General features: G+C 34.1%; 3 protein-coding genes and 2 long non-coding RNA genes across 10 annotated transcripts; 3 read left to right on the forward strand and 2 right to left on the reverse strand.

The window, feature by feature from the left end:
• Positions 1-312: 312 nt before the first annotated feature.
• LOC104735740 (uncharacterized) lies at positions 313-3,898 on the forward strand. Its single transcript, XR_759488.2, has 4 exons — positions 313-458; positions 571-722; positions 3,204-3,285; positions 3,575-3,898. It is a non-coding gene; the product is annotated as an uncharacterized LOC104735740 (long non-coding RNA).
• LOC147929258 (flavonol 3-O-glucosyltransferase-like) lies at positions 3,721-6,217 on the reverse strand. Of its 2 annotated transcripts, none has more exons than XM_087481409.1 (2): positions 4,909-6,217; positions 3,721-4,757 (listed from the first exon to the last, which is right to left on the reverse strand). In XM_087481409.1, the coding sequence occupies exons 1-2, from the start codon at positions 5,402-5,404 to the stop codon at positions 3,880-3,882; spliced, it is 1,374 nt and encodes a 457-aa protein (XP_087337535.1). In that variant the 5' UTR covers positions 5,405-6,217; the 3' UTR covers positions 3,721-3,879. The 2 variants fall into 2 exon arrangements, with proteins under 2 accessions (XP_087337535.1, XP_087337536.1); XM_087481410.1 differs by having other exon boundaries at positions 3,721-4,771; positions 4,909-5,612.
• Positions 6,218-7,869: 1,652 nt separating this feature from the next.
• On the forward strand, positions 7,870-9,699 carry LOC104735741 (uncharacterized). 3 transcript variants are annotated; one of them, XR_015578042.1, is made up of 4 exons: positions 7,876-8,152; positions 8,268-8,336; positions 8,473-8,627; positions 9,262-9,699. It is a non-coding gene; the product is annotated as an uncharacterized LOC104735741 (long non-coding RNA). The 3 variants fall into 3 exon arrangements; XR_015578043.1 differs by having other exon boundaries at positions 7,903-8,152; positions 8,268-8,374; XR_015578044.1 differs by lacking the exon at positions 8,268-8,336 and having other exon boundaries at positions 7,870-8,152.
• Positions 9,700-9,779: 80 nt separating this feature from the next.
• Positions 9,780-12,158, forward strand: LOC147929259 (uncharacterized). Its single transcript, XM_087481414.1, has 7 exons — positions 9,780-10,070; positions 10,427-10,517; positions 11,027-11,142; positions 11,357-11,416; positions 11,499-11,564; positions 11,662-11,859; positions 11,937-12,158. Exons 1-6 carry the CDS (start codon positions 10,014-10,016, stop codon positions 11,848-11,850), a joined length of 579 nt encoding a protein of 192 aa, XP_087337540.1. The 5' UTR covers positions 9,780-10,013; the 3' UTR covers positions 11,851-11,859; positions 11,937-12,158.
• A 143-nt stretch (positions 12,159-12,301) lies between these two features.
• Positions 12,302-15,205, reverse strand: LOC104735743 (uncharacterized). Of its 3 annotated transcripts, XM_087481412.1 has the most exons (9): positions 15,031-15,205; positions 14,695-14,726; positions 14,460-14,540; positions 14,219-14,267; positions 14,003-14,099; positions 13,504-13,556; positions 13,015-13,077; positions 12,664-12,934; positions 12,302-12,568 (listed from the first exon to the last, which is right to left on the reverse strand). In XM_087481412.1, the coding sequence occupies exons 4-9, from the start codon at positions 14,237-14,239 to the stop codon at positions 12,483-12,485; spliced, it is 591 nt and encodes a 196-aa protein (XP_087337538.1). In that variant the 5' UTR covers positions 14,240-14,267; positions 14,460-14,540; positions 14,695-14,726; positions 15,031-15,205; the 3' UTR covers positions 12,302-12,482. The 3 variants fall into 3 exon arrangements, 2 of the variants coding, with proteins under 2 accessions (XP_087337538.1, XP_087337537.1); XR_015578045.1 differs by lacking the exon at positions 14,695-14,726 and having other exon boundaries at positions 14,022-14,099; positions 15,031-15,200; XM_087481411.1 differs by lacking the exon at positions 14,695-14,726 and having other exon boundaries at positions 15,031-15,200.
• Between the last annotated feature and the right edge of the window lie 1,783 nt (positions 15,206-16,988).

A 16,988-nucleotide genomic window follows, 5' to 3' on the forward strand; every position in this document is an offset into this window, starting at 1 on the left:
AAACCACCCACGTCACTTAATAATCATCTTATCCTTTATCTTATAAAGCACAAGTCACTTGGCAGATAAAAATCTGACACATGGCAATTTAATTAAAATTAAAAAAATAATAAAATTAAATGGAAGAAATAAAGAAAAGCAAATATTTTAGGTTTTATATTTTTTTCCATTTGTTGTTTTTTAAAATGAAACGTGGGTGGTTTAAAATTACCTTCTAGTGAAAAAAACAAAATGCTAAAAAATCCCAAAATTTTCACACCACGATTCCTATATTTTTGAAACTGTTTAATATCTCTCTCTATTAATATAAATGACGATGAACTGTTTGCTCTTCATTTCTTGCTCTTACGCTTTTTTCTTTTCTTTTCTTAAATCATATATGCAGTTTATAGTTTTCTACAAATTTCTTATCTGTTAAAAGAGCATCCTATCATAATTTCTTTCTTTCAAGCATGAAGGTGAAAAGTACTGACAGATTATGTTTATCTTCAAATTCATTTCTCAATATTTATATTAAATCTCACACTTTTGGTGAATCGTGACTAACAGTCTCTTCTTTGGTGTGTACAGGTTAAAAATGCCATGAAACCTTTTTATTATTAAATTTAATAGTTAAAAATATAATCCTAAATGCATTTAGGAAAGAATAAGGAGCAACAAGTGCTCGAGAAATCCTTCTACACAAAAAAGAATAGAGAACTACACATGTCCTGGAAGAAAAGGTTAGCAACAACTTCCTTAAGCTTTTATAGTTTGGCAACCAAATATTTTTGTTTCGATTTACATATGTAGGTGATATGTAATTAAATGCATTACTCTTTTAAATTTAAGAGAAAATCCAGTTAGTATATTCTGTTATTATTTGTGATTTTTCAGTAATGTTCTTAATTTTTGTTTGTTCTGAAAACCAGATATTATTTTTAAAAAATAAACTAATGAGGTTTCTAAACAAACTATTTTTATTAATTTGATCTATATATATATTTGATTTGTTTTCTGTTCATATATAACTTCGATACATCTAAACTAGCATTGATTATTATCTGTAAGCTTTCTGAAGCTTCAATAATATCTTATTTTTCATCTTTTATAATTACAATATATATTACCGTGCGTATGCACCTGTCATAATATTAGTTATATTTAATTATGCATTTCAACTAAAGAAATAGATGACACTGAATATAATTACTCAAATTTCAATGCGTAATAATTATAAATTTTCCTACTCGTTGAATATTTTTTTCTTTATTTTGTTCTTTTTATATAATAATTTTTTGTACTACCACGAAAAATTGGTATATTCCACGTGACTCTTTTTATATTTTAGTGTTAGATATATTTCACATGGAGATAATATATGTTTATAGACTTGTGATCTATGCAAGAGCATAGATTATGTTTTTTCCATGTAACTATGTAAGCCAGACGGTTTCAGAATGGGTCTTCCTCGCAAATTTTCAATTTTTATAGTTTAATAGATAGGGTTTTCATGTAAAAAAAATGATTATCTTCATATTGGATGTAAATTTTTTTCGTTTTAAAATTTTTCTCATAATATATACGAGAATAAAAGTTTTATATGGATTATGTGATGCTTTATTTATTTCTCAATATTAGAATCAAACAAATATGAGATGTGAAATTTAATGATCAATGGTAAATTAATATGGTAAATTAGATATACAATTTTAATTGTTTAGTTTAATTAGTTATTAAAATTTTGAAATTATTAATGTGTGTCATTTTTATAAAATGATTCAATTGTATATATTAATATATATTTTACATTTAACAATTATTACTAATTTGTTTTTGAAACATTTATTTATAATGACAATATGATATAATGTTTTATCAAAAAATAAAATTAATTATATATAAAATATTAGTTGTAGAATAATTATATTTATTGTTTTGGTAGGTAGAATTTGTGGTTGATCTGTATTTCACGTTGCAAAACCCAAATAAAAGAATGTACTGGAGTAGGTGAAAAAAAAAAAAAAGAATGTACTGGAGTGGACCATCATTCAGAGAGTTTCAGCCATTCACATATTCTTCATCAATATTTAAAAATGTTAAATTAAAATAACATCGTCGGTGCACTATTTTTCATCTCATATTTATTAAAGGAACATTAACCAGATACAAAAAAAAAAAAAAAAAAAAAAAAAACAAATTAGGTCCAGACGGAGCCCACTAAACTAAACCGATCGAGAAAGAAGGGAATAGGTTGAGAGCTGTTAATATAATAATTAAACACATTCACTTTAATATTAAAAAAAACCCAAAATTTGATCATATGACTTGAAAGCTTTTAAATTTTGTTTTATTTTTAATCTAATTGAAGAATTAAATAAAAAGCCATCAAGAAAAATATTTTAAATGTTTATTTTTAAATCAACTGAAAAATATTTTAGTCTTTTTTAATATGGTTAATATTTATCTTACTCTATCAAGTTAAACTTTTTTTTTTAAAATGAAAATATTTTAAAATTCATATTATTTTATTTAATAATGTATTTCAATTATATGAATGTATGAATCCGAATATAAATCTTCAAGTTCTAAGGCATACTAAAGGTATAAACTATAAAGTTCCCTAGTCTTCAAATATCTTGTCGTTTATATTGTTAATTTTTTCTTTTTCTAATAAACTTTAAAAATAATCACTTATTTTCATATTTAATGTGAAACTTTTGGCACTGTTAGAATTTAGGAATATTCTTTTTATTTTTATAAATTTTATTCTTTTGACACTCACAAAAAAAATGACCTGACCGATCGTCATGCTCTTAAATCAATCAACCTCTTCAAGGGGATTTCATAACTTTGGGGCACTAGATCTATCATTAGTGTTAACGCCGCAATGAAGAAAGTGAAACCATTTAAAAAAAAAAAGTTTATTATAGCTTAATGGCGTGTACATTGGATGTTTCTTCATAAGTTTATCACTTCAAAAAAAAAATATATATACATATAATATAATATTTTTTTTATTATGAGAATTTCTCATAAAAAAATGAGAACGATTTTCAAATGGAATGGTCCAATGCACATGGTCTAAGAGCAAGTGCATTAGCGTATGTTTCCACCGTCCTTCAGTATTAAAATTAAAAAGTTAAATCGAAATAAAGAGATTATAGAAGAAACGTTCCTCCAAACGGGACGTAATTTGCTGTATCCTCCATTACACGTAGCAGCGTCGGACAGTTCTTTGACTCCGTCGGTTCCTTCTTCACCGGCAGCGATAAGATTCCTTGGTGCGACGGAGATGTCATCGCTGTAAGTGTTTCTCTAATCCTCCTCATGTGTTCACTTTTCTTTTTTCCGAAGATGAAGAACCATCTCTTTGTAGGCAAATGGAATCACGAACTGTTTGGGAAAAATTTAAAACTGTTTTTGTTTTGCCAATTTCTGAAATCGGATTTGCTTTCTCAAAAGATTAGCCCCATCCTTTGATTTTTTTTTTGGATTCGAGAGAACTTTGAAATCGAGCTTTAGAACTTTAGTTACTACCATGGTTTTAGTTTGATAGCTTTAAAAACTCAGGTGGTTTTTGATTGATGTGTAGGGATGTGAAAGAGAGATTAAAGAGGCCACAGATTCTGGCGCTGAGGATCTTAAGAAAGAATGCTTAATGTGATTGTCGTGGTCTCTTGTTCATTCCCGTCAACCCGAAATGACCAACTATGAGTGACACCAATGCTCATACCAAACTTAGAAAACTCTGAAAATAATATTAATATATTTAAGGGACCAATGCCCATGCTCTAAGGTCCCGCTTACATGTTCCCATTAATCGTCCAACGCGCTAGGTCTCCACTCTTACCCTTAATTGAAAGTGTTGTAGTTTATTTTTCCAAACTCGATATAAATTTAAATGTTTACAACTGCATCCAACAATCTTCTGAAATTTCTAGAGGAGCTTCCTTTCGAAGAGACAGCTTCGTGTGCTACTTCTTTAAGCTTCTTAGCATTACGTTTCATCTTCTTACCATCATCTTGAACCAAAACACGATCCAGACACTTCTCAAACCCATCTTTTGTGAAGAGTCCATTGGTAATCGTCATTCCAATCTCCCACACAACCTCCACCGCTCTCCCGTTCAATCTCTGATCACCAAAGAAGGGCCTACAAATCATGGGAACACCTCCAGACACACTCTCCAACACCGAGTTCCATCCACAATGCGTCACAAACACACCCGTCGCCTCGAGTTTCAGAAGTTCCGCTTGTTGAGCCCATGGAACAACGATCCCTTGCTCTCTCGTCCGATCCAAAAACCCTTTAGGTAAATGAACCATGCTCTTAAGCGACCAAACAAACGGCACTTTACTCGACTCCAATCCTTCTGCTATCGCCGCAACCTCTCCTGGAGGTGGTGTCATCACCGTACCAAAGCTAATGTACGCTACAGAACCAGGGGGTCGCTTCTCCATCCAAGCCAAACAACCGTGAGGATCGTTCACTAATGCCTCCTTTTGCGGTGTGGAAGATAACAACGCGAGAGGACCAATGTTCAGGTAACGTTTGAATTCCGAACCAAGTTTCTCAGTAAATGTAGGATCCAATTCTTCAAAAGAATTGATGAAAACCGCAGTGGCACGAGGTAAAGCACGACCCATTTGGTGCAACAAGTTAGAGAAAACAGAGTCTAAATTCCCAAACGAAACACCTTCGGGTATGTCTTTAACTCTGATCTTCTCCATTCCTGAAATAAACCCTAATGTCTCCTCCATACGTCCACCAACTTCTGTAAATTAATCACTAATCGAGAATTATTACTAGAAATACATATAATGTCTATCCTCTGTTTCCTCTTTTAGCTAAGTTTCCTTTAATCGCATATTTATTTATTTATGAGATTTAAGGACAAATATTTTTGTATTTGTATATATGTTTACCTTTGACGCCGATGGTTTCTCTGATGAGATCTGTGTAGAGATGAGCGGTGAGAGAGGTTGCTCCGGCGGTCCAAAACGCGACCCACGACGCATTCATCTCCGCCGCCATATCAGCCGCGAACCAGAAAAACGCATCAGTCAGCATGCAATTCACTTTCTTACCAGCCTCCTTCTCCGCCGCCGCGATCTCTCTCTTGAAATTCTCCGGCGCCGATTTTACGAACAGCTCGATCGCCTCCTGTGGTTTCCCGGCGAACACGTATCCTTCCGGAACACCGTCGGGAATGTCGTGGACTTGAATGTTCGCCGGACGATCGGAGGAGGAGGAGAACAACGAGGAGTTAGATTGAGCGGTGCTGAAGAAGGAGAAGACGGTGGAGGGAGAGGCGGAGGCGAGACGGCGAGTGACGGAGAGGAGAGGAGCGGCGTGAGTGCCAAAGGGGAAAGCAAGAACTGACACGTGAGAGTCTCTGGCTGGCTCGGAGGGATTGGCCATGGTAGAGTACTTGGTAAGTTAGTAAGTAGTAGTATTTGAAGAGGAGACAAAGGGTAAAGAGAGTGATTAAACAGAGAGGAACACGGGAATGGTTGAGGATGAGCCACCGAGCAAGTATAAAGCTCGTGACCCCCGGTGGTTGGTATTAGTATTATTAGACTACATACGTACCTCTCTCTCTTTCTTTACCAAATTAATTATTTTGACCAGTAATACAAAGAAAAACCCGATTATATAAGTTTTATTTGATATGTTGAGTTACTTGGCTTTGGCTTTGGTTTTTATGTTGTTTGATCGCTTATGTGTTTCTTTGTTTAGGACGGTCTAATCGTTGGTTTAGGCTAGATGTTTGGATTTAGAGGTCCTTACTTTACGGGTTGGATTTTTCGTGCAATCCGGTATCAGCACTTTTGTGGCCTTTATTCTTTGATTTGGTTGTTAGTCTGGTTAACTTGTTCTGCTACGATCGTGGATGGTTCAATTTACCCACTTGTTTGGGTTTCTTCCGGTTTTGCTAGAAGGTTGGTTTAGTCGTCTTCCTTGAGCTAGTGCGTTCATCTCTATCAGGTTCCGCGATTCGTGCTACCTTCTCCGTGGTTCTCTTGTTTAGGCTTAATTGAGACTATTTCATTCGTGGTTCATTCAAGTTCTGTAGATTGTTTTTCTGTATAAGTTTCCCTTGTTTGGGTGTAATTTCCTTCTTTTGGGTTTTAGTTTCTGGAGATATCTTTATTTTCCTCCAGCTTAGTGTTTCAAAACGCATCTCATTCTTGTAGTTCACAATCATATTTTATAACGAAAAGAAAAAAAGTTTTATTTGATTTTTACCATAAAATTAATTTCAGAATGTATGTTTTCTTATTACAGTCGTTTTTGTCTAAAAGGATTGTTTTGCATTTGTGACACATTTGAGGAGTGAAAATAGGGAAAGAGGGATAGAACTGTTGTGACTTATAAGATGTATATATATATATATAGCTTATTTAAATAAATAAAAATCAAAAAAATAACTATTCACTGCAGATTTCTGTTGGACCGCTGTATATCAGACTTTTCTAGTATGGAAACACGGTCTTGTGTTAATTGTGTCCCAAAATCCGCGAATTTTTTTGTTTTTTTTTGGAAAACGCAAATTTGTTTTAAATGTTTTGATTGATGAATTTAATATATTTTTGAAAAAGGCAACTCAAAAACCGCTTTTTAATGGTTATCATTCATGGCCTTGTTTTCTATATTTTTCCTTTTCAACTGAAGATATGTTTCATTTTATAAATAATCTTATATATATATATGAAATAAGACATTATTATAGAATATGTATCAAATTAAGAAATGAAATGTTGGTACGTTTCGGGGTGACGGTTGTATGAATTTATTTTATAGTAGGAAGAATATTATGAGCAGTGTGGCCAGCCACACCTTCCCGAAGATGGGGTTAAATGGTAGCCTTTACTTATAAAAAGAGGAAACATTTGCTACTTATTACCAACACATCCCGAACCGTCGTGGCTAGTAAAAATGTCAATCAGTGCATAGAGACCGTTATATATAGATGGCCATTTTGGAATGTAGACACTAGACAGAGGATTGATTGTGTATATGCTTTGTTGAGAGAAAACATTCATTCTGCTTCTGGATTTGTCCTAGTTAATTAATGTTACAATTATAACGAAATATATATATATATATATATATATATGTTACCTTTGAACATGAAAATGGGGACCACAAGAACAACTGAACAAGAAATAAAATAAAAATTGGTAACTAGATTGATTCTTCCAAAAAGCTTTCTGTTTTGGTAGGTAAAATTAGTGGTTCATGAGCGTTCTCTCATAAAGGCAGATCTGTATCAGTATATTATCTCACACGTACGTTGGAATAGTCAAGTCTTGTCGATCTTATTTTTTAGTACTTTAGTGTGTGACCAACATGAGGATGTATTGTCCTACCAAAAAAAAAAGAAAAAAAAAAGAGAGGATTTGAACCAAAATGGCAAAATGCATTTAAGAGAGTAGTAACATGGAACATATGTAGGAATAAAAATAAAATGATTATTTTTTTAAAAATACTATATGTTTACCCCTCACATTTTTATAAGCTTATATCCCTTCCATAAACGTTTTATGCTGAAAACATTTTCCCACTATTGGAGTCAAAATTATTAAGGATTTATGTGCGGAATTTAAATATACATAACATATCATGTAATACCTTATACTAAGGATCGTCAAAAAAAAAAAAAAAAAAAAAACCTTATACTAACATATTATTTCTGTTTGGCAACATTAATCCACTAACTAACTAAGAGCAAGTCCATCGGGAGGATTTAGTCGAGGACTCTTCTTTTTTTTTGGGACAAAAAATAAATCAAAACTCATGAAAAACAGAAGAGTTGTCTCTTAGCTTTGAGACCGACTCTTATTGGATACGTGTAGAAATATGATTGGTTTTATTTTTAATATAAAAACAATGTTTTTTCTTTTCTTCCCTTCTTTCTCTTTCTTCTCCCCATCTGTTTCGCGACACCGTTCCTACTTCCTTCACTCGACAAATTCTCATATTTGCGAGTAAACAATCTCCGTTCTTTGCTCTTTCTGATTAAACAATCTTCAGTCGGGGGTGATGATTAAGCAATCAGAACAACACATCATATGGAACCGTTGATTCGTTGAGAGTCTTCTCCACCAAATCAAAGCGTTTCCTTCACTGCTTTTCAAGAATTTGATGAACCAATCTCCATCTGATGTTAATTTCTTGTTTCTATTTGTTTGAATTCTTGTTTTATACCGATTTATAAATTAGGGTTTTGGATTTTCGAAAATTAGGGTTCTTCAATATCTCTTTTTATTTGTGTTCGTAGGCATGATTTTAATTAGGATTAACGAAATTAGCCATGAATGAAGATGAAAGCTGTGCAGAATTACTGATGGTTAGAACTTGTTTTACTCGCTTGGTATTTCTTGTTTGGTGAGAAAATGGCTAAAGCAACAAAGACCATGTCCCTGCGTGTTGTGACTAAGATGTTTGTGTGTTTGTTGGTTGGGTTTTTGTTGTGGCTTGTGCAGACACTGTTGGTCGTAGTTCTTGCTTCCTCGTTCCATATGAGCACTTACTTTGACAGGATTCAAGAGTCTTTGTTTACTCAGTACGTGATTGAGACGCTCTCTGGTCCTCCTTTGATTGAGATACAAAAAAACGAGGAAGAAGAAGAGAGAATCAGGTACCATATCACTTTCTATGGGCTTGGTCGTGGGTAGCTATATCTTCTATTTAATATAGGTTGCTAGTGATCTACTCGATAACACAACACTGGGGAAAACTTTACTTTTGAAACATTTCTGCAAGAGTCAAGGACGATTACGTTTATGTCTATTATCTCAATGTTCTCTTTTTCTCTTCTTCGCTGGGTTTCATATAATTCTCTTCTTCTCCATTACCATATCTCACATTTTCACTCTTACTGATTTGTCTCTCTACCTGGATTTTCGAAAGGTATAACCTTTTTTTCAGATTATTTTGATTCTCATTGTTCTGTTCTCGATTTCATCATCTGAACTATATTAGTGACGATTTCACCAGATTTATCACTGATTTGCTTCTTGTTGACTGTTTGGTTATGGCTATTTCGTTTCTGGAAGATGCTGCTAGGGCTATTTCGTTTCTGGAAGATGCTGCCAAACACTTTCCTTGTTAATTTCTGTTTCTTTTTACTTCCTTCTATATCAAAAGTTGGATCTTATTTAGCAAAAATCAAAACTTTCCTCTACAGTATCAAGTCCCCTTGTTTTGGTTTCCCTGTTTATGATCATGTGGGATTGGTCTCTTTATTGAAAAGCTTCTGTTTTGGTGTGCAGGAAATGATGCAAGGCACCAAGCCTCTGAAAGTGCACAAAAGGGTATATTGTGAAGGTGCAACCTATTGAAGTGCCTACTATTCCTTTTAGTGAACTCAAGGAAGCAACAAATGATTTTGGTTCCACTTCTCTCATCGGTGAAGGCTCCTATGGAAGAGTATATTATGGAGTTTTGAACAATGAGAGTATATTATGGAGTTTTAAATTATGTTTTACTTAAAATATTTTTAATTCAAAAATAAGAACCTCAATAAAAGCTTTACCATTGGAGGAGGATCATTTTCATTAATTTTTCAAAAGTTTTTATTTTAAAAAAGTACATAATTTATTACTTCAAAATTGTAAGAGACTCAAAATTGTATTCTCCCAATGGAGATGCCCTAATATTGCTGTTTTTTCTCATGACAAATAGGCTATAAAAAAAAATCAAAATCAAAATATGAGTTGGGCCGCAAAGCCCATAAAGATTATGAAAATTCATTATTCGATATTTATAACTATTATTCCAATAATAAAATGGAAAGCTTGTCGGAAGTAATATTAAATTTGGAAAAAAAAAAAAACGAAGATCAATTTGGAATATGTATGAATGAAAACGTTGTTGTTGTTGTGGGGAGACTTGGTCCTAAATTCTCTCGGGAAATTTCTTCACCGTGTCTCAATTTCTCTGCGAATTCTTAGAAAATAAAAGAACGAAAGAAAAAAAAAAAGTTAGAATTTGGGAGAGAGGTTTTTGGTATCGGAGATCAGAGATGGGTCAAGCTTTTCGTAAGCTGTTTGATACTTTCTTCGGCAATCAAGAAATGAGGGTAACTTTAAATCTCTACCCATCTTTTTCTCAAGATCTCTATCTACGCGTGGATCATTTCCCTGTTAGGATGGATCTCTCCTGCTATGTGTTCTTATATATCGCCGGCCAATGTCTGATCTTGATCTTAATTGTGCTGTCTCTAGCGTCGTTTTATTTCTTTGTGTACTTGAGATTTTTGTAGGCCCATCATTACTTGTTGATGTGATTCATAGAAAAAAAAAAATGCCAAATTTATTTACTAATCATATATATATATATTGTTGTAAGCTGTGGTGGCATGATTGATGGAAACAGGATTGAATTTGAAATCTTTTTTCAATTTTGTGATGGTGATGATGATGATGTCATTGTCAGGTCGTTATGCTGGGGCTGGACGCTGCTGGCAAAACAACTATTCTCTATAAGCTTCATATAGGAGAAGTTTTGTCAACTGTTCCCACCATTGGTATTAATTAGCTCTCTGCTTTTTCTTTTTTTTTTGGTCCCCATTTCTTATAAACATTTCAGAATCTTTGTTATTGTATTGGCTGTGTGATTGTTCTTGTTCTCATTGGGCTAATTAGTGGGATTTATTCCTTGTTTTGTACACGAGCTTTAGATAGATCTTTTGGTGTTTGCTTTTAGATTCATTCTATTTAGACATTGCAAGAGTTATGCAGTTGTTTTTGCCGTAATGAGTTTCTGTAAGATTAGAGGTAATATCAGAATTTGTAGATATTTGCAATATCGAATCTCATGATAGCTTAAGATACTCTAAACTCTGCCAACTTTTGCCTTGTCAGGGACTCATGTGTCCATATTTCTCTTGTGTTATGCATTTATGATACTTGTCCTATTATTATTATTGGTTCTTGTGGCATTATACTTTTGTTTGATCATTCTTCTGTCATTTTCCCCTTTGGTGGTTGCTGCTTGGGTTATGTTTGCTGACAATTTGAACAATGTGTTACGCAGGATTCAATGTTGAGAAAGTTCAGTACAAGAATGTGATGTTTACAGTTTGGGATGTTGGTGGCCAAGAGAAACTGAGACCTCTTTGGAGGCATTACTTCAATAATACCGATGGACTTGTACGTATATATATATATATATATATATATATATACTTCTTTTAGATTTTTGCTTTCAGTCAGATACTTTAACTTTCTGGTTTTCCGTTGCCATGTTGGCAGATGTTTACATTTGGTTAGATGTTGCAGTATCATATGTTGCTTGACCAAATCTTGAGATCTTCGTCAATCTTTATCGACCGTGGTATAAGTTTACTCTGTAATGCTATTGCAGATATACGTGGTGGATTCCTTAGATCGAGAGAGGATCGGGAAAGCAAAGCAAGAATTTCAGGTACACCTTAAAAATTTGCAAATGACTTTTTTTGTAAACTACTCTCTGGATAGTGCCTCAACCCACTCTCTCACTTCCTCAGGAGATCATAAAAGACCCATTCATGCTAAACAGTATCATTCTGGTGTTTGCAAACAAACAGGACATGGTAATTCGAGTTTTTCTTTACGTCTTTGTTTGTTTCTCTCGTGTGTGCTTATTATTCCCTCAATTCTCACTTTCTTTTAACCCCTGCTGGATATTAGAGAGGAGCCATGTCACCGAGAGAAGTATGCGAAGGGTTAGGATTATTTGATCTGAAGAACAGGAAATGGCACATACAAGGAACTTGTGCTCTTCGTGGAGACGGGCTCTACGAAGGCTTGGACTGGTTATCATCTACGCTTAAGGATGTTAAAGCCGCTGGATTCACATCGGTTGGCCACTCCTTTTGACTCTCCCAGGTATAAAGTGACCTCTTCAGTTCAATAACTTTCAGTCCCATGACCCTTGATCTTGTATATGTCTTTTCTCTTTTCAGAGTGTGTTAATACTATGCTTCATGGCCAAAGTCTTCTTCTTGGCATTAAAAATGTAAACACGAAACCAGTATCTCCATTGATTTTTGTTCAGAAAAGAAAATTTATCTTCTCACGGTGGCAAATATTAGACTCAGTTAAGCTACTTCTAAATTTGGATCATGCTGCCATGAAAGCTTCATTGTATGTATATTCTGTTGATGAAAATTTGTATCATCTAAAAATCTTCCCCTTTTGTCTGTTCAAAATTTTGGTAGGTAATGTATTCCTTCGATTTTTTCATGATTTTTGTTTTCTTTTGCTGACATCGTTACAATTTCCGTGAGAATGTAAAAGAGGGTTAAGCTCACCCTCTCTAGCAAATAAGTAAGTTGAAAATGATGCCCTTTTGTCACTAATTCAAAAATAACCCAAACTCTGATGTACGAATTATTTTTGCTTTTCTACTTATAAACCAAAAAATCCACCAAAACACGAATCTACTCAAGACTAATATACTGAAAGCAAGTTTCTTCTCGTAGAACAAGCATTACATTCGGGATCAGTATTCAAAGCTGATCATGCGAATTTCCCTCCTCTGCAGATATTGAATCCGATGGTGGTTGTGCAGAATCCGATGGTTGTTGTGCAGTAGCTACAGAAGATGGTTGATAGCTCACGGTAAATAAACCAAAACATGCCCAAGAAATGATTTGAAAAATAGAAGTAACAACAAAAACAGACACTTACTGTTTTCGCCTGGCGTCTCACTCTCACCCGTGGTCGTTATTGTTTCTGATGGTTCATCAATTGTTTCCATGTCAATAGTCATTGCGTCATCAACATCTGCTTCGTCTACCTCTGTCATTATCTCATCCTTATCGCCTCCCATTGCTTCAATTCCATTTGGTGCCCAGTTTGCAGCATCCGTATTTGTGTCTGTGGTTGCTGCATTTGGATGCTCAGTGGTTTGTGATTGTGGGTCTTTACTGATGGCTAACATAGAAGTAACCAACAGATTCTGCAAAAATTCCACAAAACTAATGAAGAAATGTGTATTTCAAGTATAAAGTCACAAGGGTAAGAAATTCAAATCCCTACTTTTTCTAATGCAAGAGAAAGTTTCGAGAGCTTTGGGTAGATGGTCCTTGCAGCCAAAAGGATCTGTTAAACAAAAACCAAGCAAAAAGCTTTGTGGTAATGATCTCAACCAAAAGCTTATAACCTCTCAAGCAAAATAAGGTGCAGATTTTTAGAAGACACTTTAATGGCATGCTTTGACAATTACAACTTTTGCAAGAGTTACGAATTACTATTGCAATTAATTTCTCCTGAACTTGTAAGATGATAAGAAACTGTAAAACGTGGAAAATCCTGATATATAATAAATTCAAGAAAATAAGTTTGTTTCGAAATCTACGAGGATGGGGAATATAGCAGAGTGAAGGTATAGAGTCAACCGATTTTACCCTCTTACACTACCACACAACAAGTGATTTTTATTATTCATCATGACGGAGTAATGAGAACATGATATCTCCCCATCTCAGACACTGAAGTAAATCATGACCAACAAATGCATCTACTTACCTCACAGAGCCTCTGCAATGTAAATGGAGGGCCTTCATCAAAACTAAGAAGAGCTGCAAAACAAGACAAAAGCAACAGAAAACCAATTAGACATACTTAAAACGGTGAAAAGATTAAAGGTCTATGGGTAAACAAGAACACTCAAAGTTGTAAATACATGAATAAAACTGGAAATGGTCAGAACACACATAAAACAACCTATACAACTGAACTGCAAATCCCCTGAAACAATTCTTACCGTATGCCTATTTCCCACAGTGTACAATGACAAGCCGTTTCATTTCATTTCATTTACACAGGTTACTTTCTTGAAGTTTCAGCGATAGATTTCTTAGTAACGATTTTGAACAGAGAAGGAAAACAGATAGATTATAAATGATGAGATTAAAACTGATTGAAAAAGACATTAAGCCAAGCCTCATCTCACACTTTCAAACTCTTATCTACACAATTCTTTTTTGCAATGAAAGTAACAAATGAGAAGCTATAGAGTATAGACCTTCATCCAATCGACTAACCAGCTCTGAGAAAGTTTCTCCTAGGGCTTCCTTTTGTTGTTCATCCGTCAATTTTGCCTCAGGATATTCCGATAGAACCTTTTACAATGCACCACATAGATAGTTAAATATTGAAATAATCAGGACGGATGAGGAATGGTAATATATATATATATATATATATATTCTAAGCACATAGATGGTATACCTGTACATACCTTCTTCAACCAAGACGACATCGTTCCCTTTAGTTTCTCCCAGTCTTGCCTATAGTATCATTACAAAGTAAGATAGCAGTCAACTAAATGTAGCATAACAGAGATGAGACCCCAAAACCCAGAACTACTCAGAAAGAAACACATGCATCATTACATTGAACTCTATAGAACAATACGGTAAGGATAAGATAGGATGCCAGTTTAAGTGCCTAGTCATAGCAATTCAAAAAAGTGGTATTACCAGAAGTTCCCGGTAGATGCTACTGCTTCTAGTGTGATCTTTACTTCTTCCTCAGGAATATCTGCTTTCTGGTCAGCTCCACTGCAAAAAGAAAGATGCATCTGTAACAGCACAGAGATGAGGGTACTGACACTTGACGCCTCAAAAAACTTAATCATCAGATATTTGAGATGTATGAAGCTAAAGGCCAGAACTCGTGACCGAGCAGTCTATGCAAGACTAAAACATAATTAACCTGAGTAGTGTTCTTCTGGCGTTATCCTCCTCCTAAACATATAAGGTCATGCGAGCAGCATAATAAACTTTAAATCAGATATAAACTCACTCGTAAGCAAAAAAATTTGAAAACTGGGGCAAAGCTAGATCCTGAACCGTAGAAAAGTGCCTTTCAACGATTCGAAACGCAGATATATCCAAGAAAACAAAACTAGAATTGCACAGTAGAGCTCAGGAACACTATATGAACTAGCAGCATTAACGATCGGAGAGAAAAAAAATCCAAAGCGCAGGAGCAAGCAAGAGTGAAAAGATTTGAAGTAAACGACTATAAAGAAAAGGAAAGCAAACATACGACTGCTCGAGAACTTGGGGATCCTGGCGTTGAACGCCGTCACTGGGAGGAGCGACGGAGGGGATCTCGGGTTCCGATGATGATGGATTCTCCATTTTGAGCCTCGCTTTTTAGAGACTAATCTCCGGATTTTATCGAATAATATAAAGCCCCCAAAATTCTCAAATGGATCCTCAATCTTGTTCTAACCCGACCCGACCCTTGTCTACCCTTCCCGGACCGGATCCGATTCGACCCAACCAATGTTATTACTTATTAGAAATGCTCCTTTTTTTTTTAAATGCGAAAAAACGTGAGACGAGAAAAGGTGATTAATAAATAAATTAATCTGGGTTTATTAGGGTTTAGATAGAAAAATATTAGGTTAAGTAAGACTTTTACAGTGGATATATTTTCTTCTGGTCTTTTCTAGTTGTAAAAACCATGGATTTTTTGTTCTGTGTGTTAACAAACTAATTAAATTTTGTGTTAAAAAACCATGGATTTCTTGCTTTCTTGCTTTTCAATCAGTTGTACAGAAAAAAAAAAATCAGAAAATTGGTATAAAAACTTAAATTGCAGTGCATCCCTTCTCCATGCAGATAAGCATTGTTATGGGCGATGGAGTATATTCTTTCCAGAGAAATTGATTGTCGGAGGTTCGAGACGATTCTGCAAAGTTACTTTCGATAGTGCAATCTCCGAAGGAGTGACTGACTTTCTCAACACTTCCAGGTGCTTAGTGCCTCTTTGTTTTCTTTTATCCTTTCCAAGGTCCCAAGGACGACCAATGAGAAGACTGATTCCTTAGCTCGTTCTTCTAGATTATTATTATCAGATACAATTTTTGTAATCATTTTTCCTCCTGTTTGTGCAACCAATACTAATAGAATAGTTTCATTTTAATTAAAGTTAGGTTAGAAAAAAAAAAAAAAAAACTTAACCTTTTACCCAAAAAACAAAAAAAAATGGTGGAAAACTAAAGATGTCAAATTAACATTCATAGTATTCTCTTCGTTTTACCATCGGGTCAGTCGCTGACCAAAAAATACAGGAAGACCCATGCTTCATCTCTGACCCTAAAAAGTAAAAAGTAAAATCAATTTTACCACCTTTCATTTGTTGATAGTGACATATTATTGTCTATCGTCGCTGATAGGAGTCTATATTTAATACATTGCAGCCTCGTTTTGCTTCTGTCTTTTCTTTTGTCATAAGGTTGGTAGGTATGATTTCCCTATCACCTCTATACTATATGTGTAATATATATAAAAATTGGAATTGTGTTGTTTCTGAAACTTACCTTTCAAATCAATTATAGAACTATTATAACAAGTCTTTTATTTGGATCGGTTGTTTTATGAGAGCGAACAAAAAAAAATGTGGTTGAAACCACATTAACTTTTAGTATAGAACAAACCACATTACCTTTCAAATCAAATCAATCTACCTAAGTATAGAACAAATCAAAAGATAATTACGTTTGAAACCAAAAAATTAAAATAACACTAATAATAATAATTGCTCATCAGTAACTTTAGTCGCAGTTGCAAAATTAAATTGTCTTTTGTCGATGGTTCTTCATGGTATGAATATGATTCATTGAACGGGCATGGGGTGAATCATTGATTAACTTGGACCAAAGTACCCTTTTATCTCCAATCCTTGCTGATTTTAGAGTTGCTTATTTATGAAATGTAACCTTAACCTATGTTATAAAAAATGTATCATAATCTTGATAAAGAATTTGAATAATTTAACTTTGTTTTGCGGCAATCTTGAAGATTTAAAATATACTTTTCTTTTGTTTTTTTTTTCTCCTGTCTATTTACTTTTGTTTGTCACTTTGTTGTATTAATTAATGTTTGTCTTGCAACAAAAAACAAACACAAAGAATAATGATCTTTTCTCATACACGTCTCTCTATATGGCTCCATCATGAATATACATATATTACCACAATCTTATTAATGAAATGT

Source organism: Camelina sativa, chromosome 13 (assembly GCF_030686135.1).
Source record: "Camelina sativa cultivar CO46 ecotype springtype chromosome 13, ASM3068613v1".
NCBI lineage: Eukaryota > Viridiplantae > Streptophyta > Magnoliopsida > Brassicales > Brassicaceae > Camelina > Camelina sativa.